General features: G+C 37.3%; 4 protein-coding genes, 1 long non-coding RNA gene and 1 pseudogene across 7 annotated transcripts; 5 read left to right on the top strand and 1 right to left on the bottom strand.

Moving 5' to 3' along the window:
* Positions 1-738: 738 nt before the first annotated feature.
* On the top strand, positions 739-4,043 carry LOC103323270 (MATH domain and coiled-coil domain-containing protein At1g31390-like). 2 transcript variants are annotated; one of them, XM_089044695.1, is made up of 6 exons: positions 739-909; positions 1,083-1,212; positions 1,316-1,485; positions 1,582-1,900; positions 1,969-2,135; positions 3,889-4,043. In XM_089044695.1, the coding sequence occupies exons 1-6, from the start codon at positions 882-884 to the stop codon at positions 4,041-4,043; spliced, it is 969 nt and encodes a 322-aa protein (XP_088900821.1). In that variant the 5' UTR covers positions 739-881. The 2 variants fall into 2 exon arrangements, with proteins under 2 accessions (XP_088900821.1, XP_016647346.2); XM_016791860.2 differs by lacking the exon at positions 3,889-4,043 and adding an exon at positions 2,223-2,641.
* Positions 4,044-5,911: 1,868 nt separating this feature from the next.
* Positions 5,912-7,144, top strand: LOC148920123 (MATH domain and coiled-coil domain-containing protein At3g58210-like; annotated as a pseudogene). Its single transcript, XR_016123623.1, has 3 exons — positions 5,912-6,088; positions 6,202-6,321; positions 6,434-7,144. The product of XR_016123623.1 is annotated as an MATH domain and coiled-coil domain-containing protein At3g58210-like (transcript).
* Positions 7,145-10,322: 3,178 nt separating this feature from the next.
* LOC103323308 (uncharacterized) lies at positions 10,323-13,759 on the bottom strand. Its single transcript, XM_008225296.2, has 7 exons — positions 13,709-13,759; positions 13,439-13,532; positions 13,224-13,353; positions 11,459-11,628; positions 11,074-11,365; positions 10,840-11,006; positions 10,323-10,720 (listed from the first exon to the last, which is right to left on the bottom strand). The coding sequence occupies exons 2-7, from the start codon at positions 13,527-13,529 to the stop codon at positions 10,548-10,550; spliced, it is 1,023 nt and encodes a 340-aa protein (XP_008223518.2). The 5' UTR covers positions 13,530-13,532; positions 13,709-13,759; the 3' UTR covers positions 10,323-10,547.
* A 1,525-nt stretch (positions 13,760-15,284) lies between these two features.
* On the top strand, positions 15,285-16,341 carry LOC148920122 (uncharacterized). The gene is made up of 2 exons (XR_016123622.1): positions 15,285-15,960; positions 16,033-16,341. It is a non-coding gene; the product is annotated as an uncharacterized LOC148920122 (long non-coding RNA).
* A 12-nt stretch (positions 16,342-16,353) lies between these two features.
* Positions 16,354-18,396, top strand: LOC103323305 (BTB/POZ and MATH domain-containing protein 3-like). Its single transcript, XM_008225293.3, has 6 exons — positions 16,354-16,611; positions 16,704-16,833; positions 16,964-17,133; positions 17,242-17,527; positions 17,667-17,833; positions 17,974-18,396. The coding sequence occupies exons 1-6, from the start codon at positions 16,578-16,580 to the stop codon at positions 18,126-18,128; spliced, it is 942 nt and encodes a 313-aa protein (XP_008223515.2). The 5' UTR covers positions 16,354-16,577; the 3' UTR covers positions 18,129-18,396.
* Positions 18,397-18,758: 362 nt separating this feature from the next.
* Positions 18,759-26,282, top strand: LOC103323306 (uncharacterized). The gene is made up of 7 exons (XM_089044693.1): positions 18,759-19,326; positions 19,467-19,596; positions 19,726-19,895; positions 20,023-20,311; positions 20,580-20,755; positions 20,866-20,898; positions 25,874-26,282. Exons 1-7 carry the CDS (start codon positions 19,290-19,292, stop codon positions 25,996-25,998), a joined length of 960 nt encoding a protein of 319 aa, XP_088900819.1. The 5' UTR covers positions 18,759-19,289; the 3' UTR covers positions 25,999-26,282.
* Positions 26,283-27,575: the final 1,293 nt, after the last annotated feature.

The following is a 27,575-nucleotide window of genomic DNA, read 5'->3' as shown; positions in this document are numbered from 1 at the left end:
TGCTCTATCCAAAAGGGAAAAGGCATTGCAAATAGTAGTAATCTTATTTCCGAAAATTTAACGTGTTCAAATTTCACAATGAGTTTTTGTTTGTTTGTTTTTAGTACAAGTGATAGTCTAAACTAGAGGAGGAAAAGTTTATCATGCAAACACTACCATGGTGCCATTGAATTTTGAATATGAGATTATTGATCTGCAAGTTAAGACCATTTTCCACCAAGCTGTTTATGTTGTGTTACATTCATCAATGTGAAATTATTTTTAACTCCAAACCAAACAGTTAACTTATCGCGTCCAAATTCATAAACTCAGACTCATTCAAACTTTTAACAAAATATGAAAAATTTCCCAACAATGTGCAAGTATAACATTAATAAAACATCTTCAAATACCTTCTGACCAAAAAAAAAAATCACTAAAAAATAAACTATAGACAATATATTTCAAAAAGAAAAGAAATATGGTATCAGAGTAGAGGATAAACTGGAAGAAGAAGAAGGAACTAGAAAGAATATAAGAAAGCTCTGGAATTTCTTATTTCTGTAACAAACTCATTAACAGACTAACACATCTGACTATTTACTTGACAGCTCAGCAACTAACTAGCCTAACCACTAGGTGTATTTGAACACGTGATCCTCTTGATTATATTCTAACACATTTATGTCACTGTTTTTTATTTATTTATTAAGAAACTTGTCATCACCTCTCGTTAGGATCCAGACCCAATAATTTAATTAAATAGTTGTATTAATAAAGGAGTGTCAGATAATATGAGGAATAATCTTTGAATATATAAAATCGTATTCCTATCGGAAAAGCACTCTAATCTCTCCTCCATAACTGTCTTTCTATAGAAGGAAGATTGGTGGTCAATTGCCATGGATAGTCTTGAGTTTGAGCAAGATGGTAAAATTTAATTCTTTTTCTCAACCTATGCGCTTGTTTTGAACTTTCGTCTAAGGAGACGGGTAATGCCGTGGCCAATTGGTTTAACCCACATTTGCAAGATAGTTCTATATATACGTACCTTCTAGTGTTGTTTCCATTAATTAATAAAATGTTTAATTGTTGCGTTGCAGGGGTTTCAACACCATTTTCATGTACACCGCCAACTCACTACACTCTAAAAATAGAGTCATTTTCGTTGCTAAAGAAGCATTCAGCGGATAGATTTGAGTCGGGGGAGTTTGATGCTGGAGGATACAAATGGTAAATCGTTTTTCTAATCTGCTAGTTATTTTTTTGATTTTGGTCATTGACTGGGTCTATATTGAGATGCCCCTATTATTTTTTATGTTTGATATCACTGCAGGAAACTGGTGGTGTACCCAAATGGATACGAGAAGAAGAATGTGGAAGACCACATCTCTGTCTATCTAGAAATGGCTGGAGCAGAATCACTTGAGACTGGTTGGGAAGTATTTGTTGATTTTAGATTGTTTTTACTTGATCAGAATAAGGGAATCTACTTGGTTCTTCAGGGTATACATACATATTATCTATCTGTTTGAAATTAATTCTCATATATCTTGTGTTGCATGAATTGCTCATGATCTTCTAATTTTGTTTGCTTATCAGATGCTAATCTAAAGAAGATGTGCTTGCACGTGGCGATGCTCGAAGTAGGTTTCGATAGAGTTATCCCTCTGAAAGCATTTGCTGATGCTTCCAATGGCTATCTCATTGATGATACTTGTGTGTTTGGAGCCGAGGTCTTTGTTTGTAAGGAAAGAAGAGCGGGCAAGGCAGAGTGCCTACCAAGGATCAACAATGCTGTTATTGTATCAGAAGAAAACAATGATTTTATGAACAAGCATGTTTGGAAGATTGAGGAATTTTCAAAGTTAAAACCCGAACCCTTGGAATCAAAACCATTCAATGCTGGAGGGCAGACATGGTAGGTATCTCTCTCTGATGATGATTAAGCCTTGTTAATTATTTAATTAATTTGTTGGTGGTTTGCAGGAAGATACAGCTCTTTCCCAAGGGAGATAGCCATGGAAAGGATACTCATGTTTCTCTTTACTTAACATTGGCTAATCCAGAAAAGCTATCTACTGCCTCCAAAATACTTGCACAGTTTACTCTTCGCATCGCAGATCAATTAAACGACAAGCATTTTTTTCGTCAAGGTAAACATGTACCTAGTAGTCTGTTTTATTTTCTCTTTCTTCTCAATCCTGATTAGTCTGTCTTATTTTCTTTTTGTGTGCTTGCAGATAGTAGTTGTTTCAGAGCCTCGAGTCCGTCTTGGGGTTGGTCTAATTTCATTATGTCGGGCTTTTTCAAAGAGAGAGACAAGGGTTATTTGGTGATGAATACTTGCGTAGTCGAGGCAGAGGTCACTGTCCGCTCATAACGAAAACATATCATGCTATGTGGTGCTACCATCAAACCAAAACGCTTCTTCCATTCATTATTGGCAACACAACATGATATAATGATCCTTATTTGAAATTGTTTTTTTTTGGTGCTTCTTTGAACAAGAGACTTTTGGTGCTTCATGTGTGCGGTTGAATTAAATGTTGTAAAGTTTTCTACTTGCAAATTAGAATTTTATCATGTTTGTACGTTTACTTTTTGAGCTTTGCTAAGCGAGTCGGAAGGAGAGTTACTACTTCAACTGCTCTGCACGTGGTTTGTGTTTCTAATAAGAAATTTAGGGGTTATTTGGTACGGCGTACTGTCCTGGATTGGACTAAATCTTAGGACTGTCTTGGATTAGCTCGGATTGGCCTAAGCATGATTAAGTATTAACCTATATTTGGTGTTGCGTCGGACTAAGAAGTTAGATTGTAAAAATAGTGAAAACCTATATTTGGTGTTGTGTTGGACTAAAAAATAATTCTTATAATATTTAAATTTAATTAGGGATTTTGACCTAAAAAATATTGATATTTAATTGGGGATGATGTGTGAAAAAAATAATAACAAAATCTTTGAAAATATTATAAAATAAAAAAAGTGATTTTATTGGCACCCCATTATTTGCTCTTTGCATCCCATACTAATTTTAAACATGAATAACTTATTTTACCCTTATACATAATTACCGTTAAAGACAAAAAACATTTAAAATAAAAATTAAATTTGTTCACTATACCCCACATATGTTTCTGCAACCCTAGTTAGACTTTTTCTCAAACCATCATGGTCCTACAACCCTCACGAGGTTTATACGCTTATGCTATTACAAACATGGGGTCTGCGTTGCTTGGTATTGATCTAGGTGTTATGGAACCAAATTATTCGGTTTCGACTGCTTGTGCTACTAATCTATTTCTATGCTGCTGCAAATCACATTTATTGAGGTGAGGTTGATTTGATGACTGCTGGTGAAACCGAAGCTTCCTTAATTCCCATTGGCAATGAGAATTTGCTTGAATTAATAATTAAAGGATATTTTAGGAATAATGGTGGGTGAAAAAATAAGATTGTGTTTTTTCCGAATTTACATGTTTGGTGGGGAAATAGGATAGATCAAACTTTTAAACTGCAGGTAATCTGAAATTGTTCTTATTCTTCATGTTTTGATTGCGGCAGGAAGATACTTATCTATCCCAAGGGATATGGCCTTGGAAAGGGTAGTCATCTTTCTCTTCACTTGGGATTGTCTAATCCTAAAACCCTACCTCCTGGCTCTGGAATATTTGCAGCGTATTGTCTGCGCATTGTAGATCAAAAGCACACTAAGCATGTTTTCATTAAAGGTGAAGTCTAATGGCCTGCCACAGGCTCATGAGGGTTTATTTTATGTTCCTTAGATTTTGCTTGGAAATCTCTCTTTTCAGTACACTTCTCCATGCAACCACGAAACATGGCCCAAATAAATTTTGGCTGAAGCTGCAGCATCAACTGAGAATGATTTTTGTTTTCTGCTTGTAGGGTATAACTCGTTCAGTGCCTCGCGTCCGGCTCAGGTTTGGCAACGTCTCATTAAGCTGGACCTTTTCCGTCGGGCAGGCAGTGGTTTTTTGAAGAAGGATACTTGCTTAGTGGAGGCAGAGGTCACTGTACACGGAATTGCTAAAGCTCTTTAATCAGCTTAGAGTAAGTTGAGGTAGTAATGTAATATTTTGTGTTCAAAACATGTTCTTGAATTTTCCTAGAGCTAAAGTTAGAGTGTTAGGTTTGGCATATATAGTTTGGAGAGGTTTCTTTATAAGAGAACCTGGTGGTGGCGGTGGTGAAGTTACAATGGTCTCAGGTATCCTCATGTGTCCTTTTTCAGGTTTATTTACGTTTTTTTACAACACCACCATTTTATTGAAGTGAAGACATGCATTGAACTGTTTTGAAGTTTAAGGTTATATTGGTTTTTTCTCTTGCAAAGTGACAAAACTCTCTTAATTATATTTGGTCATGTATGAAGAGAAGACATGTAAGATGCAAGTCACTGCCTGTTCATACTTAACTCCATGTAGCCATATCATGTGTGCTCACTTCACATTGTTCTACATATATGCCAAACCAAGATATAAGATCAATATGGTTCAATGACTTACTACAATGAAATTAGAGAATTATCTGATGATCCATTCTTTCCATGTAGAGTCAAATATATAAGACTACATTGTGTTGGCTATAAGCAAAATAATTAAACCTAATGAAGTAGGAGAATTCTCGGATATAATGATCCTCGTCTGAAATAGTCAGATGGGCCGCCGTTTTCTTCTCTTGGAAATGGATGCAAAAGAGGTTATTTCATGTATTCAAGATCGAAAAGCATGCCCGTAAATATTTTGGAGCCAGGATCGAAAAGCATTTCCTCCTCGCTCCAGAATATTTACAGAGTATTCTCTACGCCTTGTAGATCAAGAGCTTGCCAATCATCTTTCTTATAAATGTAAAGCCTCAAGACCTCTTTAATTTCTGTGTTTGATTTTCAACACACTTTTCAATTGAGCTGCAAAACAGGGTCCAGATACATTAATCCACGATTTAAGCTGCATCAAAATTAAACTGAGAATCGTTTTTGGTTGTTGTCCCACTTGTAAATTATGACTGGTTCAGTGCCAAGAGGTGGATTTGAGGTCCTTCAAATTTCATTAAACTGGACCTTTTCAGTCAGACAGGCAGGGGTTTTTCTGTGAAGGATACTTGCATAGTGGAAGCAGAGCAGTCTGCTTAATTCTGTCATATGTTTGGGGTGCAGCTGAATCTTTTCATTTTCCAATTATACCAAATTCAGGAAATATGTGTTGATGAAAAATAATATGGAAAATCTGTTTAATTAATTCAATATATGAGAATAAAAAAAGAAACTACAAACTAGAAAGTAGCGTTACATTTTTTCAATGAATGAACCTGTCTTTCTTTCTCGGTTTCTACAATACATACAATCTTACATGCATTTTTTCTCACCACTTTAACCCAACGTGTATGCTCACCACCCTTCTCAATACTTGACACGTGTCCATAAGTATAACCATGGTTAATTTATTTATGTAACCATGGTTATGCTTATGGACATATGTCAAGTATTAAGAAGGATGGTGAGCGTACAACTTGGGTTAAAGTGGTGAGCAAAAATATTTCTATTTCAATATGACATTATTTCCTTTGGCTTAATAAAATTGGAAAACGAAGAGATTGATTGCACAACCAATGAATGTAGAAATACCTTGTTTAATGTGCATCAAGCTAATTCCTTCCTCTGCTTCAGTTTGTCAACAGGGGCAGCCTTCTTGAAGCGAATTATATATTGCTGTTTATCCTAAAAAATAGTTCGTTGGTCAACTTTACTGCCATGGCTACTCTTAACATCGACCAAGATGGGAAGATAATTTCTCTGTCTCAACAACATTCCGTGCTGTGTGACCGTGTCTTAGTGTAAACCCTACTCAAAGGAAATTCTACAATTATAGACTAAAGGAATATATGCATTAAGACTTCAGCACCCTAATGCTTCTATCTCTATGTGCCTTCTTGTGTTGCTGTATTACTTGGTTTCAGGGATTTTAAGGTCATTTTCACAATCACTACCAACTCATTACATTATGAAAATACAGTCATTTTCATCACTGAACAAAAATTATGTGGATAGTATTGAGTCAGGGGAATTCGAAGCAGGAGGATACAAATGGTAAATTATGTTCAATCTTCATCTTATCTTTATTTTCACAGTGCATACCTTGTGATGGTATAATTTGGTATTATTTCCACTTGTATGAGACTACTATATGAATCTGCGCACAGGAAACTGAGGTTGTATCCAAATGGTAACTTGAAGAAGAACGTGGTGGACCACATCTCTCTCTACCTTTTTCAGATTGTTTTTGCTTGATCAAAATAACGGCACGTACTTGGTTCTCAAAGGTATTATCTAGTTCAGTCTAATTCTCATCCAGCAGATAACCAACTACTTCTTTTTATATTTTTCAAACACATTGCTCATTTGCTGATCCTTTTAAACTTTCATGTTGCTTAGATGCCAATAAAAAGGTGAAGTGTTTTCATGGGAAGATACCTTGTTCAGGTTTCGATCAATTTATCCCTCTAGAATCATTTGCGGATGCCTCCAACGGATATCTCATTGATGACATCTGCGTGTTTGGAGCTGAGGTCTTTACTTCTGAAGGAAGAATTATAGGCAAAGGAGAGTGTATATCAATGATCAATAATCCCGTTATGTACAAGCATGTTTGGAAGGTTGACAACTTTTCAAAGTTAGACGCTAAATTCTATGACTCAGAACCATTTATTGCTGGAGGCCACATCAGAAAATGTTGCTCTTAGCCTTCCTCTTGCACTTATCACATTGCTTCCAAATATAAGAAATTGAAAAGTTTATTTTTCTTCATGTGTTGGTTGTTGAAGGATGATAAGCCTCTCTCCCAAGGGACATGGCAGGGCAAGGGTATGCATCTTTCTCTTTCCTAGGCATTGTCAGATCGAAAAGCACTTCCTCCTGGCTACAGAATATTCAGAGAGTATTCTCTGCGCCTTGTAGATCAAAACCTTGCCAATCATCTTTCTTATAAATGTAAAGGCCTCTTAGGGCCTGTTTGGTATTTGATTTGAGTCCAAGTTCTTTGTTAAATTTTTAACACACTTTTCAATGGAGCTGCAAAACAGGGTCCAGATACATTAATCTATTGCTTAAGCTGCAGCAACATTAACCGAGAATCTTTTGTTCGTTTGTTTGTTTTTTTTTTTTTTTCCACTTGTTGTAGATTATAACTGGTTCAGTGCCAAGAACTGGATTTGGGGTCCTTCAAATTTCATTAAACTAGACCTTTTCAATCAGGCAGGCAGGGGTTTCTCTGGGAAGGATTCTTGCATAGTGGAAGCAGAGGTCACCATCCACGGAACTTCTGAAAGACTGCAAGTCTGCTAATTGTATCATATGTTTAATTCAGGCAGGCAGGTGTAATGTTGTTGCACATAGTGCTAAAATTCTGTTCTTAACTTGTGTGAATATGAATGAAAGCATTGTTTCCAACCTTGCATGATTAAAGAATCGCCACGCAGCTATACTTCAGTTTTCAATTGTTTTTTAATAAATAGTATAGCCGTACGGCTATACTATTTAAATATAATATAATATAACTAAATAGTATAGCACGACTATACTTCAGTTATTTTCTGAATATTTCTAACAAATAGTATAGCCGATCGGCTAAACTTGGGTTTTTCAACTTTTTAAATGAATAGTATAGTCGCCATGCGGCTATATTGGGTTCTTTACTATTATTTTTTAAATACTTTTTTTCCTTGAATTTCGTTTATCAATAACAGTAGTTTAGAAAATACACATTTAGCAAACGTATAATACATGTACGTATGTGTGTTTCATGTCTATAAATACACGTGTTTGTTTTACAAATTTTCAATTTCAAACAAAAGATTTATGGGTATGGTAGTAAGAGAGAATGTAGTATCCTTCATGTAAAGTGTTGTTTGAAAAGTGAAGCATAAGCAAAAGCAAAAGCATGCATGCCATGTCCTAAATTCCTATGTGCCGTATCAAATACAAAATGCTTCTCTACATGTCTTTAACATATGAATGTATAAAATACTATTATAATAGTATCGCCGCATGGCTATACATAAGGCTCTTTAATTTTTTTTAAATAAATAGTATAGCCGAGCGGCCGTACCATTCTTTTTATACGTAGAACGATGCATTCATATGTTAAAGACATGTAGAGAAGCATTTTGTAATTGATACGGCACATAGGATTTTAGGACAAGGCGTGCTTTTGCTTATGCTTCACTTTTCAAATAACACTTTACATTTAGAATACTACATTCTCTCTTTGTTTGAAATTGAAAAATCTGTATAAACAAATGTGTATTAGACATGAAACATACGTATGTACATGTATTGTACGTTTGCTTTTTTAAAAACATGTATTTTCTAAACTAATCTTATCAATAAATGAACTTCAAGGAAAATAAAAATAAAAAACAATAAAGAACCCCTATAGCCACACGGCTATACTATTTTTTTTAAAACACAAGTATAGCCGGGCGGCCATACTATAGCCGAGCGGCTATAAGATTTATTTTTTAAAAAAATCAGTTTAGCTGCGTGGCTGTACTATTTAATTATAATAGTATTTTATACATAGAAGGATGCCTTCATATGTTAAAGACATATAGAGAAAGCATTTTGTATTTGATACGGCACATAAGAATTTAGGATAATGCATGCTTTTGCTTATGCATCACTTTTCAAACGACACTTTACATGAAGAATACTACCTTCTCTCTTACAATTATACCCATAAATCTTTGTTTGAAGTTGAAAAATTTGTACGTACATGTATTGTACATTTGCTTTTTTAAAAACATGTATTTTCTAAACTACTCTTCCAATCTTCAGGTTTGCGTTCTCCCTCTAATTGCCCCACATCTTCTTCATCTTCCAATCTCCAGATCTTGCATACCAGGTGTGTTACAAGTATTTTAAGCTTTAGCTAGCTCTAATGCTAGCAAGTCCATGGACAGGGACCTTTGCCTCGACCAAGCAAGTATTATTCACCAAATAACCCTTGTCTAACATTTTGAAATTTCCAGCTCATTTAAATCAAACTCCTATATGTAGTTCAGACAAGTTCTGACTGTAGATATCTCTGACAAATCCTCATCGGACACTTCCTGCATTGTCTCAAGTAGATTGCAGTTCTATAAGATAAGGTTTGTTTATGTCCGATAAGGCTCTTCCTGGCTTTATTTGGACCTTTCTTTACTTTATTTAAGTTCATTGCAGTCCCTTTGGACTTGTATTTACTTTCCAGCAATTGTACTGTGTCCATCAGACACTTCTCATTCAAGATCTGTTATTTTACTTTCTGTCCAATGACAGTCTAAAATCATCATCCATCCTGCTTTTGTTCCATAACAAGTGAAATATTGAAGTCCTCTTCATTGAGGCACATAAAAGAACCTATCTAAAGCCAGATTCCCCTCTTTAGAGAATAGTTGCTTTGGTTAGAGGTTAAGATCACATGAGTGCAATACATTCACAACATTATCACCACTCTACCCCTTCTTTCTACTAGTGTATCACTAGTAGTGGCACGCGTATTGCAATTCACCAGAGAGCAGCTTTTGAGCCCACTTCAGGGCCCATATCTATCTCATTTCACTTCCTTCACCAACAAGTAACAGCTAGTTGCCAAAGTACAGCCTACTAGCAACATGGGGCATCACAGTGTTCAAAACATCACGAACATATTTTTGGCACGTCCGATGGGATCACTTGTATGGTCAGTAAAACTCGCAGGAAAATCTATCTGGGAGATACTTCTCCTACTCCAATAGATCCTCCTCATGAAAGCAATGCTGACGCTGTGGGAATTGAAGATAAGGATGTTCAAGCAATGCAGCCTAAACTGACTCTAATGAAACAACTAATGGTCAAAATGTTAGAGAAGATGGACAATAACACCAAGGCTATCTAGAGCCTAGAGGAAGATTGCGTTCGCGCAATAGCTTCCCTAATCTAAGAGAAAGATAGCCCATAGAGGACCAACCTGACCCCACAGCCCTTTGGAATGCCTGTGGGAACGTCAACTTGGTATCTAGGCCATAACAGTGGAATAGGAGCTCTCAATCTAAGTCCTCCTCATTTATCTATTCTAAATACTAGACCGATCCTAGGTCCGAAAGTGCTGGAAAACATAGAAGCTATTGTTTAGGCAAATAATGGCAAGGACAAACAAAAAAATTGACGGTGAGGGATATTGACAATAAAAGTTAATCGGGGTCCTTAATTTTCTTTATAAAAAAAAAAAAGTAAATGGGTAAATTGAAAGTTACCCACAAAATCAGGGGCAAATCATTAATTAACCCTTTGTTTATTCAATAACAAAATGCAAACTTCTTTTTTCAAATAAATAAATAAATAATTTTTATTACAATCATTCTTTTGTACAAGTCCTGAGTATCTACGTATTTTACTAATTTTCTGTACAACCTACATAATTCACAACAAAGTCCCTCATTACAATACCCTCTTCCAATCTTCGGGTTTGCATTCTTCCTCCAATTGCCCTTCATCTTCCAATCTCCAGATCTTGCATACCAGGTGTATTTTAATCGTCAGTTGGCTCTAATGCTTTGGCAATTCCATGGACAGTGACCTCGGCCTCGACCAAGCAAGTATTCTTCACCATATAACCGTTGTCTAACATTTTGATACTGTCCAATTTAATGAAACAAGGCCAACCCCAAGACGAACTCGAGGCACTGAACCATGTATGATTCACTGCAAGCACACAAAAAGAAAAAAAAAAGAGACTAGTCAGGATTGAGAAGAAAATTAAAAAGAAAGAGGAAAAAAAACAAAAGTAAAAGAAGAAATATATATTAGGCCACATGTTTTACATTCCCGACTCTTATCCTTGCCGTCCAGTTGATCTACGATGCGCACAGTACACTCTGTAAGTAATTGGGAGCCAGGAGATAGCTTTTCTGGATTAGCTAAACTTAAGTAAACAGAAACATGAGTATTCTCTCCATCGCCATCTCCCTTGGGATAGAGCTCTATCTTCCTGCAACAAGTTTAATTAGATGAATAATTAAGAAGGTTTAATTAAAAATATCATCAGAGATACCTACCATTTCTGCCCTCCTGCAGTGAATAGTTCTGATTGCAAGCATTGGGATTTAAACGTTGAAAAACTCTCAATCTTCCAACAATGCTTGTTCATAAAAGCCTTTTTGATCCTTGACAGACACTCTGCCTTGCCCGCTCTTCTTTCTTTGCAAACGAAGACCTCGGCTCCAAAAACACAGGTATCATCAATGAGATAGCCATTGGAAGCAACAGAAAATGCATTCAGAGGGATAACTCTATCAAAACCCACTTGGACCATCGCCCCGTGCAAGCACATCTTGTTCATATTAGCATCTGATAAGCAAGAAAAATCAAGAGATCATGAGCAATGCAAGGATGCATGAGAATTAACTCCAAACAGATAGAAGATGTATAATGAATATATACCCTGAAGAACTAAGTAGATTCCCTTATTCTGATCAAGCAAAAACAATCTAAAATCAACAGATACTTCCCAACCAGTCTGAAGTGAATTTGCTTCTGCCATTTTTAAGTAGACAGAGATGTGGTCTTCTACATTCTTCTTCGTGTTTCCATTTGGGTACACCACCAGTTTCCTGCAGTGAACAAACATTTTTAAAAAAAGACAATAATGCTACTCTTACCGTAATTTTGTTTTTATACCACAATTCTGTACCAATGCGACAGCTAAGTTGGACACGTCATGACTCATCTCATTAAATTTGAGTTACATGTTTTATTGTATTTTCAATTAAAACACGTTTCCTTTCAAAAACAATTTACTACACTGTGAGAACCTGTAAAAAAAAAAAAAAATTATTCACACTACATATTTATTATTTATTAATATGAATTTTTCTTATTTAAATATTTATTGTGAAGACTTATATGTTATTAGATCTTAAGCCTAGTATGAGATTATCCATTTAGTTGAAAGATGACACCATCCTTGTTATCCATGTGTAAAGACTTAGAATTAATTTTAATCAAATCATCATTTCCATGTGTATAAACTTTTATTTATATATTGTACACTTGTAAGATTATTATTATTATTATTATTATTATTATATATAAAGGAAATGTATTTTAACTAATAATTTTTTAGTCTTTTTATTTTATTTCATTCAGTTCACACATCCGGGAATATTCTTTATTCTCGGATCGGGTCGTGACATACACGTTCTCCTCAAATGAGATTATATAAAGAAAAGGGGGGAAGCAAAGTCCGAACACTAGCACTCTTTGGATAATATCGTGATACATGAAAAATGTTGAAAAGTCTCACTCTTGCGCACAGAGGGATTCAAACCCCTCCCTTTCTCAATCAACCACAACGCCTTATCCAACTCGCTGCGGCTGAGTTTGTGTCTATATCTTCAGCTTGTAATATTTATAAGGTCTTTAAAAATGTCTGCAAGCTAATATTATCTAAGATAAATTTTCATATTAAAAAATTCCCTAAGAATAAATTTAAGCATATATTTAATGTTATTTATTATTTTATAATGGAGTTGTATTTTGTTGTTGTTATATATTATGGAGTTTTATTATTATTCACTTCGAGTTTTAATATGGTTCATTATATGTGATACTAAGTTTGAATTTTAATAGGAATTCTTTCTATGTGGTGCTAAGTTACTCATACATTTTATCTTTGTTTTTTTGGTTAAGCTCACATATTTTATCATATGTATCAAGTGTAATATATTGAAGTAAATTATTATAACTAAAAAATTATGGTGTGTTTAATTTTCTTTCACTAATTACTACATATTTTCTAAAGTCACAGTGTTTGTCAGGTCGCTGCATAATCAACTTAAATCACTCAAACCCACCATGCCATGCATTTCTTTCAAAAAATTTGTGATAAAATAATAGACAATTGACTAAGTAAACATCCTCTAAAGTTTTAATAAAAATTTCCAAGTTTTTCTCACAATTTCCATGATTTTTATTCAATTTTTATCGATATCGATATTTCCATCGACATATCCGTGTTTTTGGACCACCAATATTTCCGAAACTCCCGATATTTTAGACCTTGATTGAAATACAATGCGAGTGAACCCACAAGAGGAATTCCTCGAAATAAGCTTAACGGAAGCTTTATGTATATCCAAGGTATATTATATCATATATCCACACAAAAAGTGAAAAGGAAGAAAAGAATTACGAAAACACGATTTACCATTTGTATCCTCCAGCATCAAACTCCCCAGACTCATATGTATCCACTGAATTTTCAGTTAGCATCGAAAATGACTCTATTGTTAGAGTGTAATGAGTTGGTGGTGAATTTGAAAGTGATCTCGAAAGACCTGGAAAAAAAAAATCGTAAAATTTATATTACGTAGCGTTTAGAGTAAAAACACAAAATATAGAGAGACAGAGAAGGTGGCTTACCATCTCGGTCAAATATAAGGCTCATGGCAATAAAATTGACCAGCAAATTTTTCTGAGGATAAACAGCGACCCTTTGCTTGAAGAAGACCATTGACTAATTGAAACAAGGGAGGGAAAACCACAACTCAAAACAAGAGATGGAGTGAGTGGGGTGGGCGTGGGGAGGATATATGTTTATGTACGTACTAATAACTATTCAATATGTGTGTAGATTGTAGAAACGACAGTGCCAAAAAGGATGTTTGCGCGATATTTTCGAGTTAATCTTACCTTTTGTTTTAATTGTGCTTGAAATCTTTGAACATATAGGTTTGAAATGTGTAGAGGTTTTGTGTTTTTATTTTGCGTTTAAACTCCATATTTATAGGGGTCTTGACCTATGCGATCAGCATCTCAACTTGGAGAATGTTTTCATGGCATCCAAGTTAGCTCTGGAATTACTTTCCCCTTAATAAAAGTACGCTCTCCTTGATACTTATCTTGTTAGAATTTGTTCTCTTATTTCCTTCCTAGACAAACTTCTTGCATCTCGGTCTTTTCTCATAATCCTTAATCTTAATTGTTGCTTTCCTACACGAAACTGGTTTTGTATCCAAACGGAAACAAGGGCAGGAATGTGAAGGAGCACATCTCTCTCTCTACTTGGTAATGTCCCGGTGCAAATGCTACCCATATTTCTCGGGAAATGTATGCTGTTTCCTAACCCTACCTAATCCCACCCAACAACACTTTCTTTTCGTTTGGTCTGACACGCCACTTCACCCTCACTTCACTCATTCACTCTCTCTCTCTCTCTCTCTCTCTCTCTCTCTCTCTCTCGCCTCTTTTCTCTGATTTCTCTCTCTCCCTTTCTTCTTTCTTTTCTTTTTTCTTCTTTCTTCCTTATTCTTTCTTTCCTCCCTCCTTTCTCACTGATTCTTTCTTCCTCTCTTTCTCTGTTTTTCTGTTACTCTTAACTTTTTTTTCTCTCTCTTTGTTTTATGCTTCTCTCCCTCTCTCTTTATTTGCAACTCTGTGTTTTCTGTTTCTCTTTTTTTTTTCCTTCGTTTCCTGCTTTTTTTTTTCATAAACCAATTCGGATTGGTTTGAGTTTGATATTATATTTTCATAAAAATCAGATCAAATTGGACTGGTCAAATAGTTTCAGTTCTGATTTGAATAAAAACCCGGTCGAACCAGATTGCAATCACCCCTAATAATGACCATAAACCAAAGCTTCTAAATTTTTATTACAATCATTCTTTTGCACAAGTCTTGAGCATCTACGTATTTTACTAATTTTTAGTACAACCCACTTAATTTACAACAAAGTCCCTCATGACAATACCATACTTTACAACCTACATCTTCTTCATTTTCCAATCTCCAGGTCTAGCATTTTAAGCTTTAGCTGGCTATAATGTTTTAGCAATTCCATGGACAGTGACCTCTGCTTCGACCCCGAGCATTATTCACCAAATAACCCTGGTCTGACATTTTGAAAGTGCCCAATTTAATGAAAGCCTGCCTACCCCAAGCCGGAGTCAAGGCATTGAACCAGGTATAACCCGCTGCAAGCACACAAAAACAGAAAGAAAAGAAGAAGAGACAAATCAGGATTGAGAAGAAAATTAAAAAGAAATATATATTAGGCCACTTGTTTACATTTCAGACTCTTATGCTTGGCGTTCAATTGATCTACGATTCGCAGAGTATACTCTGTGAGTAATTGGGAGCCAGGAGATAGCTTTTCTGGATTAACCAATCTTAAGAAAACAGAAACATGAGTTCCTTTCCATTGCCATTTCCCTGTTTATGGAATTTTGGAGAATTTGTTTTGGTTAATATGATTTGTGGTGTATTAACCGACAAATTCTAACGACATATTTCTTGTCCCTGAAATTCTGGCCTTTCCTGACTAAAATGGTGTCTTTGCTGACAAAATGTGACATGTATCGACAATTTGGCCTTCCCGAAAAATATGGACCTGTTCCAGCAAATGTTGACCATTCCCGACGACGCCATTTTTTTCTTTCCCTGCAAATTCTAACATTCCCCGGTGACCTTTTTCTTGTCCATCAATTTATGGCATTTTGGGACGACATGTTGTCTTTGTAGAGAAATTGTGACCATTCCCAACAATTTTGGCCTTTTCCGGTCCTTCCTTTTAGTTCTTAACTGCGTACATGTGCACAGTCCACTTCCACTGTTATGAACTTAATTCCTTGGACCATTAGAAAAAACCAAAAGGGGGATTAATCTTGCCGATTTTTTGTTTTGTTTTTTGTTTTTTGTTTTTTATCTCATGGTGGTTGTGGATAGGTTACAGTCTGGTGGTAAATCAGTAAGAGAGTTGGGGAGCTGAATTGCCTAGCACAGGGTTGGGAGTGGGAGTCATGGAGCAAATGAAAGATGAGAAAAGAAAATACTTGGCAAGGCAAATGAGGGAGCACAAGCAAAACACCCTCGCGTGTGTGTTGATCTTAAATTGTGTTTATTTCTGTGCCTGTTCAGTTTGGTTGTTTCTCGGTTCTTGTTCGCAGGTACATTACTCGGAGGAAGTGAGTTTGAAGGAAATTTTTCTCTAATTAATGAGGCATGTTCACTGTTTGCAGGCTATTGCTGGTACAGTGCCTCAAGTCCGTGCAATGGATGGCAGACATTCATTACAGTAGAGACTTTCTCAGCGAGTCAGCCGGCTTCGAGCTTTTAGTGAAGGATACTGGAGGCAGAAGTTACCGTCCATGAATTGTTAAAGCATAGAATAGTAATTAAGCTTGTGGTATACAAGCTGTGGGAGTGTAATGTATTGTCAGTCCATTTGCCGTGTTAAAACACAATCCTTAATGAATGATTCTATGGAATTGTTTTACTTATGAGTTATGGCTTTCTTGGTGAATAATACGTGTACCATTTTGAGTAAATGTTTCAGAGCACCTAAAAGCAGGTCATGGATACCTTTTCCTTGCAAGAAAGACAATCCTATGGAAGCAAAGCATAACAGTTCTATCCTTAAAAAGTTTCAAGTTTAGAATAACACCTTTAAATTTTTCCTTTAAAAACAGAAAACCCACTTTGGTTCTAAAACAGATAAACCCTTTCTCATTTCTGTAACTAGTATCAAATTATCATCAAAGTATTCGGTGGTCAAGCTTGTTTCATGATGACTAGTCTTAACTTCGATGCCCAAGATGGTAAAGATGCTCTGTGTGTTGAAAGTACTAGCTAAGTATGAGCTTATTTCCTTCTTCTTGTTGTTGTGTTGCCAATTAACATTTAATTGCAGGGATTTTGAGAAGCTTTTCGGATGCACCACCGACTCATTACACAGTAAAAATACAGTCCCTTTCATTGCTGGCCAAAAATTCTTTGGAGAAATATGAATCAGGGGACTTTGAAGCTGGAGGGTACAAATGGTTAGAATTCATTTCCTACACAAAGTTCCAACATCTCTGTCTTTTCTCATAATCTTCAATTGGATTAGTTGCCAGTCCTTGCTTTTTTTCAAGCTGCATTAGTACAAAATCAATTGTGGTTTTGCTACAGGAAACTGGTTTTCTATCCAAATGGAAACAAGAGCAGGAATGTGAAAGATCACATCTCTCTCTACTTGGTAATGTCTGGTGCAAATGCTACCCAGATTTCTCGGGAAGTGTATGCTGTTTTCAGGTTGTTTTTACTTGATCAGAATAAGGGCAACTACTTGGTTCTTCAAGGTACCATTTACTTCCATTAGTTCATAGAACAGATAAGCGTATGTTTCTCATATCTGCAATGCATTGTCTCATTTTCTGACATCATTTTTTATATATGACATCTCTTAGAACAAAATGAAAGGCGCTTCCATGGGATGAAGCTCGATTGGGGATTTGATCAGTTCCTCTCTCAGAAAGTTTTTACTGAAGCTTCCAATGGATTTCTCTTAGATGACACCAGTGTGTTTGGAGCAGAGATCTTTGTTTGTAAAGAGAGAAGTACATGCAAAGGAGAGTATCTATCAATGTTAAAAGATGCCGTGATGTACAAGCATGTTTGGAAAATTGACAACTTCTCAAAGTTAGATGCGGAATTCTATGACTCAAAAACGTTCATTTCTGGAGACCAGAAATGGTATCCCTACATAAAGCTTTCTTATCAATCAATCATCATATTAAAGGTTTTTTCCAACAAAAAAAATTGTTCGAAGATCAAACTTTAAATCATAGGTAATCTAAAAGTATTCTTATTCTTAGTGGGCTGATTGTTGCAGGAAGATTCAACTCTATCCCAAGGGAAAAGGCAATGGAATTGGTACTCATCTTTCTCTTTATTTGGCATTGGCTGATCCAAAATCTCTTCCTCCGGGCTCTAAAATCTATGCAGATATTACGCTACGGATCCTGGACCAAGTGAATGCAAGGCATCAGTTTGGTAAAGGTAATTGGCCTAGTGTTATTGCTAGATAGTCATGAGGTTTCTTCTCTAGTTATGATGTGGCTTGTTTCGTTTAATTTTATTTTACCTTTTCAACTTTGTTTTCAATATACTCAACTGGAAATCCTTCTTGGCGCTTGTAGGCAACTTCTGGTTCAGCGCCTCAAATCCGGAGTGGGGTTGGTGGAGATTCATAACGCTGGGATTTCTCAGCCAAGCAGGCATGGGGTTTTTGTCGAAGGATACTTGCATCGTGGAAGCAGAGGTCACTGTCCATGGAATTTCTAATGCCCTGTAGTATGAAATTAAGGGGTTGAATTTTCTTCAATTTTCTCAAATGTTTGAAAGAATAAAAAATAAAAAAACTCATTTCCTTGTGACATGGTTGTGTCTCTTCTATTGTGAAAGACTTCTTGATCCTCTGCTTTTCCTTGTTTTCCTTTATTTTTTCTTCATGTAACTTCTTCAATTATTACAAATTTTATAGTCTCTGCTGAGTTGTATGGAAATATATTGAAAATAGAAAAGAAAAAGAAAAAGGCCAGCACATTCTCAGAGCAGAAAAAGCATGATTACAAGTTTTCTTCTTGGCTTGTTAGATAATATTGGTCCCAGTAATATGATGGATGTTCATTAGTTAAAAATGGACATGGGAAAGGTAGTATGGCATTATCAAAGGTTATGAATTTTACAGTTAGATAATTAGGGAAAGGAGATGAAGATGGAGAGATTAGCCAAAAGTTTTCTTGCTACCATAACACAAAAACAGAAAACCAGCATCCTCCTTGTGACTTTCATACATGGAATCCATATGACTGGCTGTGATGAAATCCAAAAGGATCATCATATAACACCGAAAAAGTAACATAAGCAGAGCTCTCTGTTTTTCTAAAAACTATAATCTCTGTTTGTTCTCTTAGCAGAAGAAACCTTGACCTTGTAGAATTTGTCATCTTTGAAAGTAGAATTTTTAATCAACATAAATTAGAATTTGTCATCTTTGAAAGAAGGAAGATGCATAGCCATCTCCGTACTCTGCTCCTTTCTTCCTCTGTTTCTACAGAGAGATCAACGGACATGCGTTACAGCATGCAGAAAGCTACTTAACAATGCAATGACAACCCAATGTTGTTCGGTTTAATAAGAATGTGCAGGTCTAGGTGTGACAAGGAAAGGTGAGAGGTGAGAGTATACTCTCTTCAACCTTAATAAACAATAAGTACATGATTCAAAACACCTACAAGCAGGTCATGGAGACCTTTTCCTTGAAAAAAAAAAAAGAAAAAGAAGAAGATAATCGTGCAGAAGCAAAGCATAACAGTCATATCCTTAAAAAGCTTCAAGTTTGGAATAACACCTTTTATTTCTCCTTTTAAAAGTTGAAACCCCATTTTGATTCTTGTAACCTGTAACAAATTATCAGCACCTTCAAAGTTCCACAGTCGTCAAGTTTACTACCATGAGCATGAATAACCTTAACTCCGATGACCAATACGGTAAGGTGCTCTTGCTATCTGTTTGAGTGTGTGCGTTGAAAGCACTAGCTAATGTAAACATGGCATGTTATGGACACCAAATGTACATACATCACTGATACTGATACCTTCTTCTTGTGTTGCCAACATTTTAATTGCAGGGATTTTGAGAACATTTTCTGATTCAATGCCAACTCATTACACGTTCAAAATACAGTTGTTTTCATTGATGTCCAAACATTCACTGAAGAGATATGAATCGGAGGACTTTGAAGCTGGAGGATACAAATGGTATGATTCTTTCTCTCGTTTCCTAAACAAGTTCTTATACTTGTGAGACTCTGTATTTTCTCATTAGCCTTAATTTTATTCTTATTTCCAAGCTGCATTAGAGTACTCTCAATAGTGGTTTTGCTACAGGAAACTGGCTTTTTATCCAAATGGAAACAAGAGCAAGAATGTGAAAGAGCACATCTCTCTTTACTTAGTATTGGCTGGAGCAAATGGCCCCCAGACCTGTTGGGAAGTGTATGCTGCTTTCAGGTTGTTTCTACTTGATCAGAACAATGGCAAGTACTTGGCTCTTCAAGGTACCATTTCTTTTCATTTAATTCCTATACAACCAGCAGAGAACATATAAGATAATATTTCTTATATATTCAAAGCATTGCCGCATAGCCTGATTTTTTTCTGTTTTTTTGGTCATTAATTGCTTAGAAGAACAAAAGGAAAGGTGCTTCCATGGGATTAAGCTTGACTGGGGATTTGATCAATTTCTCTCTCAAAAAGATTTCACTGATGCTTCCAATGGATTTCTTGTGGATGACGCCTGTGTGTTTGGAGCAGAGGTCTTTGTTCGGAAAGAAAGAAGCACATGCAAAGGAGAGTGCCTATCAATGATCAAGGATGCCGTTATGTACAAGCATGTTTGGAAAATTGAAAACTTGTCAAAGTTAGATGAGGAGAGCTACGACTCAGAAACATTCATCGCTGGAGACCAGAAATGGTGCAAAAGCTTCCTTATTGATTAATATATCCTTCTTGACAGGCTTTTTATTTCCTCCTTGGTCTATCACTCTCTCTCTCTCTCTCTCTTTCATTGCGCAAATTTTACTTGCATGAAGATGGTAAACAATCACTTGTGTTAGAGAAAGTTTACCAATAACAAAAACAAAACAAAACAAAAGGAGAGATGTTAAGGTTGCAGATGAAAACTAAACTTGCTGTGGAAGATATTAAGTGCAGGTAATCTAATCGAAAAATGCTTGTTGCAGGAAGATAGAGTTCTATCCCATGGGAAGAGACGACGGGAAGGATAGCCATCTTTCTATTGATTTGGCATTGGCTGATCCCACATCTCTGTCTCCTACCTCTAAATTATATGCACAGTTTACCCTTCGCCTCGTAGATCCAGTGTACAGCCACCGTCACTTTGAATATGGTACTAAAGGTAAAAAGACTGGCCTAATTCTATGATCCCCTACACAGTGAGGAGGTTTTAAATAATTGGTCTTTAGCCCTTCATTCATTTTTTTTCTTCTTTTTCATCTCATCTTACAGCTACTTGGTGGTTCAGTGCCTCCAGTCCGAAGCTGAGAGAATTGATATCTTTGTATGTATATGTGTATTTTAACTTCATACAGAACTAGGACTTATATACACACGAGAACAGCTATTCTAGGTAAGGAATTCTATACATACAAGGAATGGCTATTCTAGGTAAATAGATACTGAATATATAATAATTACATTCAGTTCCTACAATCTCTCTATAACAGATCATTGACTTATTTTCTTTCCTTTAACACTCCCTCTCAAGTTGGAATGTGGATGTTGATAACACCCAACTTGCCAAGAAGTGAACTGAAGGCAAGTGCCCTCAATGGTTTGGTAAACAAGTCAGCTATCTGTTCTCCTGTCTGCACATATCCAGTCTTGATCTCACCTCTTTCTATTCTTTCACGAACAGTGTGACAATCGAGCTCAATGTGTTTGGTTCGTTCGTGGTACACTGGATTCGCTGCAATGTATAAGGCCGCTTGATTGTCGCAAAACAACTTTGCAGGTTCCGAATGTGCAACACGCAGATCCTGCAATAGATATCTTAGCCAAGTGAGTTCACATGTAGCTGCAGCCATTGAACGATATTCGGCTTCGGCAGATGAACGTGCTATTGTAACCTGTTTCTTGCTTTTCCAAGACACTAGTGCATTACCAAGAAAGATGCAATATCCAGTTACTGATCGACGTGTGATTGGACATCGAGCCCAATCTGCATCACAATAGCCAATTAGTTTCAACTTGTTCTCGGCAGAGAATAACAACCCTTGACCTGGAGCTTCTTTAAGGTAGTGGAGAAGACGATATGCAGCATCAAGATGTTGGCGTTTCGGCTCTTGCATAAACTGACTTAGGGTGTTGATCTGCATAAGTGATTTCTGGTCTGGTAATTGTGAGATAGATCAACTTGCCAACTAACCGCGATACCAGTAGGGTCTTTGAGCAATTCACCTGTGGGAGATAATATTAAATCAGGATCCATGGGAACCTTGGCTGGTTTAGCTCCAAGTAGTCCTGCTTCTTCCAAAATGTCAAGAGTATACTTGCGTTGACAAATAGAGATCCCAGTTTTCGATCGTGCCACCTCAACACCAAGAAAATATTTAAGGATCCGAGATCTTTTATTCGGAATTGACTTCCAAGAAAGTGTTTCAGACTTACAGATTGCCTTTTCATCATTGCCTGTGATTATCATATCATCCACATAAAGCAATATAATAGTTAAGGAACTTCCCTGTACATGTGTGAACAAAGAGTAATCGGCCCGAGATTGCTTGAAGCCAATGCCACAAATAGCAGATGAAAACTTGCGAAACCAACTTCGTGGAGCTTGTTTGAGTCCGTATAAGGACTTGTGAAGTCGACATACAACATGCTCCCCCTGTCGCGAGAACCGGGCGGGGTAACATGTAAACCTCCTCTTGGAGGTCGCCATGGAGAAAGGCGTTATGGACATCCATTTGATGTAGAGGCCAATTGCGAGCAGCGAGCAAGCGAATGATGGCGTGGACGGTGATCAATTTTGCAACAGAGCAAAGGTGTCGGTGAAGTCAATACCTTCGCGTTGATTGAACCCTTTGGCAACAAGACGACCCTTGTAACGGTCAACTGTGCCATCAGAGTTGTATTTGATTCGAAAGATCCACTTGCAGCCAATTGGCGATGGCGGGAGGCAGAGGACCAAAGACCAGTGTGTGGTTGGCTTCAAGGGCTTGCAATTCAGAGTGCATCGCGAAGAACCCATTTGGGATCCTGACAAGACTGCGCATATGAAGATGGCTCTACCAACCGAGAGATATTACATACAAAATTCCGATATGCAGGAGATAAGCAGAGTAAGAGATATACTGATGAAGGGGATATCGGGTTCCGGACGTGGAGGAAGAGACGGCCCCAGTGTGAGCAAGGCGGTGTGATGAGCTTTATAGTCGTGAAAATGTGAAAAAGGGCGTTTAACACGCTCGGACCGACGAGGTAAAGGGGGTGGGTCGGTGGGGTTGAGATGGATGGGATCAGAGGAGGCCGACGACATTGGGGGATTAAGGGAGGTCGACGGTATGGGTGGATCAAGGGAGGTCGATGAGGGGCCAAGCAACGGCAAAGGAGGACTAGAGCCGCCATCGATGGGAGAGAGAGGCGGCATGGAGAGTGAGGAGGGCGAAGGGAACGAGGGACCTGAAAGGGGAGTAAGAGGGGGAAGTTGGGCCGGGTCGGCTTGGGCCGGATTTTGCTGGAGGTGAGGTTGGTAAGTGTGGGTCAGCTTGGGCCGGATGTGTGAGAGGAAAGGTGGGTAAAGAGATGTCTGACGTGGAATGAGGAATAGGAAGAGTGGTTGTGGCTGGTTGATGTGCAGGGGGATGATCAGACAAAGGAAATATGTGTTCATGAAACACAACATCCCGAGAGACAAAAAATTTCTTTGTGTCAAGATCAAAGACGTGATAGCCTTTCTGACCAAGAGGATAACCAAGAAAAAGACAACGACGAGCCCGAGTGTCAAACTTGTGAGTGGGTGTAAGGTTAGTGGCATAACAAAGACACCCAAAAACCCGGAGGTGAGAATATAGAGGGGAAGTCCCATGTAATAGCTCATAAGGGGTATGATGAGAGAGTAAGGGGGAAGGAAGGCGATTGATGAGGTAACATGCAGTTTGAAGGCTAACTCCCCAAAAGTGTAAGGGTAAGTTGGCTTGGAAACGAAGTGCTCGACTAATGGTCAAAAGATGGCGATGTTTTCGTTCAACGACCCCATTTTGTTGAGGGGTATATGTGCAAGAATGTTGAAAATTAGTGCCATGAGTGAGGAAGAATGAGCGCATGGATAGGAATTCACCACCATTATCAGAACGAAGGGTTTTAATGGAACGATTAAATTGAGTTTTAACCCAAGAAAAAAATGATTGCAAAATGGTTTGTGTATCGGATTTAAAATTTAGAAGATGAACCCATGTGAAACGAGTGAAATCATCCACAATTGTCAAAAAATAACGTGCCCCAGAATGGGTACGGGTGTTGTGAGGTCCCCAAATATCACAATGAATAAGATCAAAAGGTGCAACGGTTTTAATGGAACTGGAAGGGAAAGGTAATCTAGTTTGTTTAGCCAAAGGGCAAACATCACAAATATGCTGGGAATTAAACATTATTTCTGGAATAATCTTGGACAAATGATGAAGGGGTGCAGGTGATGGATGCCCGAGACGTTGATGCCAAAGAGTTGAGATACGACGAACATGACTAGCTAGGTGAGGATTTTGGGTAGGCATGAGGTAGTAAAGCCCATCAAAATGCTTGCCCAGGCCAATCGTCTTCTTCGTATCCACGTCCTGCACAACACAAAAATCCGGAGAAAAATTACAATACATCGTAGAGCCCGAGTTAATTTACTGACAGATAACAAATTGACACGAAATTTCGGGACATGTAAAACTCCATCAAGAGACAAATTGGATGATAATTTAATAGACCCAGTGTTGCATATTGCTGCCTGTTCTCCGTTGGGTAAGCCAACAAATTCATGATGTGTCGCGGTGTGGTTATGTGTAGGAGGCATATGAGAAATGTGATCCGTTGCTCCGCTATCGACAATCCAATATAATGTGGAATGTGGATCATGTTGTGCAATATGACAAGTGGGTGTAATGATACCTGTTGCATGTGCCAGTGGCTGAATGTTACCCTTTTTATTGCGAAGCATGTCAATAAGTTCGTTGTACTCCTCGGTGGTGAAGGTTGGGCCATTAGCAGTGGTTGTCTTGGCAAGTGTCAGTGATGTGTGGCTGGTGACTGATGAAGTTCAACATTGTGAGCCGTTGGGTTGTAACGTTGGTTTCGGGCTTGACGCGTTTTTCCCATGCCATTTATGGCAACAGGGAAACCAAAACCAATGATGAAGTAGCAGCGTTCTTTCGTATGGCCATCTCCATCGCAGTATGTGCACTTCGAGGATTTGCGGGGTTGTGAAGATCCAGCCACCGAGGAACGACGATTTGCATTGCATGGGGAGTGATCGGTGTCATTCCGGCTGGTCACCTCAACTGGCGTTCATGTCTTTGAAGAACCAGACCGTGAACCTTGCGCGTATCAGGCAAGGGATTCATCATCGAATCGATCCCCGAACCGTAGAGTAGGTGTCGTTCAAGCCCATCAAGAACTGCATCACTCTCTCTTTTCTTCTCTCTCGGCAAGGTTCTTCATCCCTTCACAGTCACAGAAAAAAGGCTCTTGGTATGAGGCTAACTCATCCCAAAGAGCTTTCAACTTCGTGTAATAGATGGAGATTGTTTGCTGTCCTTGTCGACACTCCGACAATTTCTTGTCGAATCTGATAAATCCTAGAGTCATTGCTCTGTGAAAATCGATCTCGAAGGTCAGTCCAAACAGCAGCCGCTGTTTTAGCGTAGAGAACACTGCTGGCTATGTCAGGATGTAAGGAGTGCAAGATCCATGACAAAACCATATCATTGCAGCGCTGCCACAATGGGAATTTTGAGTCATCAGATGATGGTGTCTTGACAGATCCATCAACGAATCCAAGTTTGTTCTTGGCGCTGAGGCTGAGATGCATAGATCTGCTCCATTGGCCATAGTTGTGGCCTTCAAGCTTGAAGTTAACTAGGGAAAGTCCAGGTGTGTCAGAGTTGTGTAAAGAGAGCGGATCGGAGGAGGTGTCTGTTGGCTTTGTGGTATTTGATTCAGTCATGGTTGCTGTGTATGGTGTTTGATATCTGTATTTTTGTTTGTAGCGGAAGGTGTTTGTACTTCAGAGTCGTCTAATGCTCTGATACCATGAGAGAATTGATATCTTTGTATGTATATGTGTATTTTAACTTCATACAGAACTAGGACTTATATACACACGAGAACAGCTATTCTAGGTAAGGAATTCTATACATACAAGGAATGGCTATTCTAGGTAAATAGATACTGAATATATAATAATTACATTCAGTTCCTACAATCTCTCTATAACAGATCATTGACTTATTTTCTTTCCTTTAACAGAAGCGGGGCTGGCCGAAATTCATTACACTGGGAATTTTCAGTGATAAGAGCTTGGGGTATTTGGAGAATGATAGTACCATTGTGGAGGCAGAGGTCACTGTGCTTGGAACTGCTAGTGTGCTAGACTAAAATAATTAGTAAGCTCCTGCCTCTGGCTGTATGTATCAAAAACCATGTCTCAAATATATTCATCACTTATGAATAATATGGTTGTATCGCTTCTTTGGACCTTAGGTGGTCCGAATAATGGTATCATTCCTTTTCTTTTCTTTCATGCAACTTTTTCCAGCATGTAACTTTGCTTCCATGGAATTTCTAATGGCCGATACTGTTGTATGAAATTATGGGGCGTAATGTTCTCAAACGTGTGATCATTCACATGCTTTTAGTTATTCTGAAAGGCTTCTTGGTCCTCTACTTTTCTTTGTTTTCCTCTTCGTTTTTTACAATGTAACTTCATCCATTTCATAACTTTGATAGTCTACTACTGAGTATTATGGATACATATTGAAAACAGAAAAGGAAAAAAGAATATAGACAACCAAATTCTCAGAGCACAAAGCAAAGTTACAAGTTTTCTTCTTTCTTGTTCCATAACATTTTCTTTTTGGTTGAAACTTTTTAGATAACATTGAACTTCTTGTTATTCATAAAAATAAAAAAAATAAAAAAAGTGGGCATTGGAAAGATAATGTGGTATTATTGAAGGTTATGAACTTCACAATAAATCAAATATATATACAATGAACTGAGAATACAGTGAAGCAAGAGTCACAGGCCGTTCGCATTGAGAACAAGTTAACAACAGATACGTACGAGTTACTGATATGAACGATGACATGAATGATCAAGGGATGCCTCTATTATCTGGTCTCTTTGTAACCATTATCAATTGTAAACGCGCTCATATAAGTAAAACATGACAATTAGTCAATTAATTTTTGACACTGATAGCCATGGTAGCTATGCTTAAAACAACACACAAAACAGTGGTTGTCATGTTTTACTTATATGAATGTGTTTACAATTGATAATGGGAACAAATAGATCAGATAGATGCATAACTCTATCAAGATAAGAAGAAGAGATCTACAGGGAATAAACATGAGATAATTACAGCAGATATGCAAGAGTTTGGAACGGATTTTACTTGATCAGAATAAGGGCAACTACTTGGTTTTTCAAGGAACCATTTACTGTCCTTAATTTATAGGACTGACAAGCTTATGTTTCCCATATTTGCAATGTATTGTCTCATTTTCTGATATATTTTTTTATATGGCTTGATTGGGATTTGATCAGTTTATCTCTCATAAAACTTTCACTGAAGCTTCCAATGGATTTCTCGTAGATGACACCTGTGTGTTTGGAGCAGAGGTCTTTCTTTGTAAAGAGAGAAGTACAGGGAAAGGAAAGTGTCTATCAATGGTAATGGTAAAAGATGCCGTTATGTACAAGCAAGCATGTTTGGAAAATTGACTTCTTATTAGATGCCAAATTCTACAACTCAAAAGCTTTCATTTCTGGAGACCAGAAATGGTATCTCTACATAAATGTGTGAAAGAAAAGATACTCATTTCCTTATGAATATGATTGTATCTCTTCTTCTGACCTTGGTGGTGAATAAATATGTCTCCATTTTTTGGACTTTACATGCTTTTAGTTGTTGTCAAAGGCTTCTTAATCCTCTGTTTTTTTGTTTCTCA

The sequence above is a fragment of the Prunus mume genome, linkage group LG2 (assembly GCF_029339155.1).
Source record: "Prunus mume cultivar Tortuosa linkage group LG2, ASM2933915v1, whole genome shotgun sequence".
NCBI classification, from domain to species: domain Eukaryota; kingdom Viridiplantae; phylum Streptophyta; class Magnoliopsida; order Rosales; family Rosaceae; genus Prunus; species Prunus mume.
This window is presented reverse-complemented; position numbering and strand designations above follow the sequence as displayed.

Coding starts and splice junctions, on each gene's coding strand:
- LOC103323308 (XM_008225296.2), bottom strand. CDS start 13,529: ATGGTCTTCTTCAAGCAAAGGGTCGCTGTTTATCCTCAGAAAAATTTG. Junction 11,366..11,458: donor AATCTACTTAGTTCTTCAGG/GTATATATTCAT, acceptor CTTGCTTATCAG/ATGCTAATATGAACAAGATG. Junction 11,007..11,073: donor ACTGCAGGAGGGCAGAAATG/GTAGGTATCTCT, acceptor AACTTGTTGCAG/GAAGATAGAGCTCTATCCCA.
- LOC103323270 (XM_089044695.1), top strand. CDS start 882: ATGGATAGTCTTGAGTTTGAGCAAGATG. Junction 1,213..1,315: donor GATGCTGGAGGATACAAATG/GTAAATCGTTTT, acceptor ATATCACTGCAG/GAAACTGGTGGTGTACCCAA. Junction 2,136..3,888: donor CAAGCATTTTTTTCGTCAAG/GTAAACATGTAC, acceptor TTCTGCTTGTAG/GGTATAACTCGTTCAGTGCC.
- LOC103323306 (XM_089044693.1), top strand. CDS start 19,290: ATGAGCATGAATAACCTTAACTCCGATGACCAATACG. Junction 19,896..20,022: donor CAAGTACTTGGCTCTTCAAG/GTACCATTTCTT, acceptor TTAATTGCTTAG/AAGAACAAAAGGAAAGGTGC. Junction 20,756..20,865: donor CTTTGAATATGGTACTAAAG/GTAAAAAGACTG, acceptor CTCATCTTACAG/CTACTTGGTGGTTCAGTGCC.
- LOC103323305 (XM_008225293.3), top strand. CDS start 16,578: ATGATGACTAGTCTTAACTTCGATGCCCAAGATG. Junction 17,528..17,666: donor ATTTCTGGAGACCAGAAATG/GTATCCCTACAT, acceptor TGATTGTTGCAG/GAAGATTCAACTCTATCCCA. Junction 17,834..17,973: donor AAGGCATCAGTTTGGTAAAG/GTAATTGGCCTA, acceptor TGGCGCTTGTAG/GCAACTTCTGGTTCAGCGCC.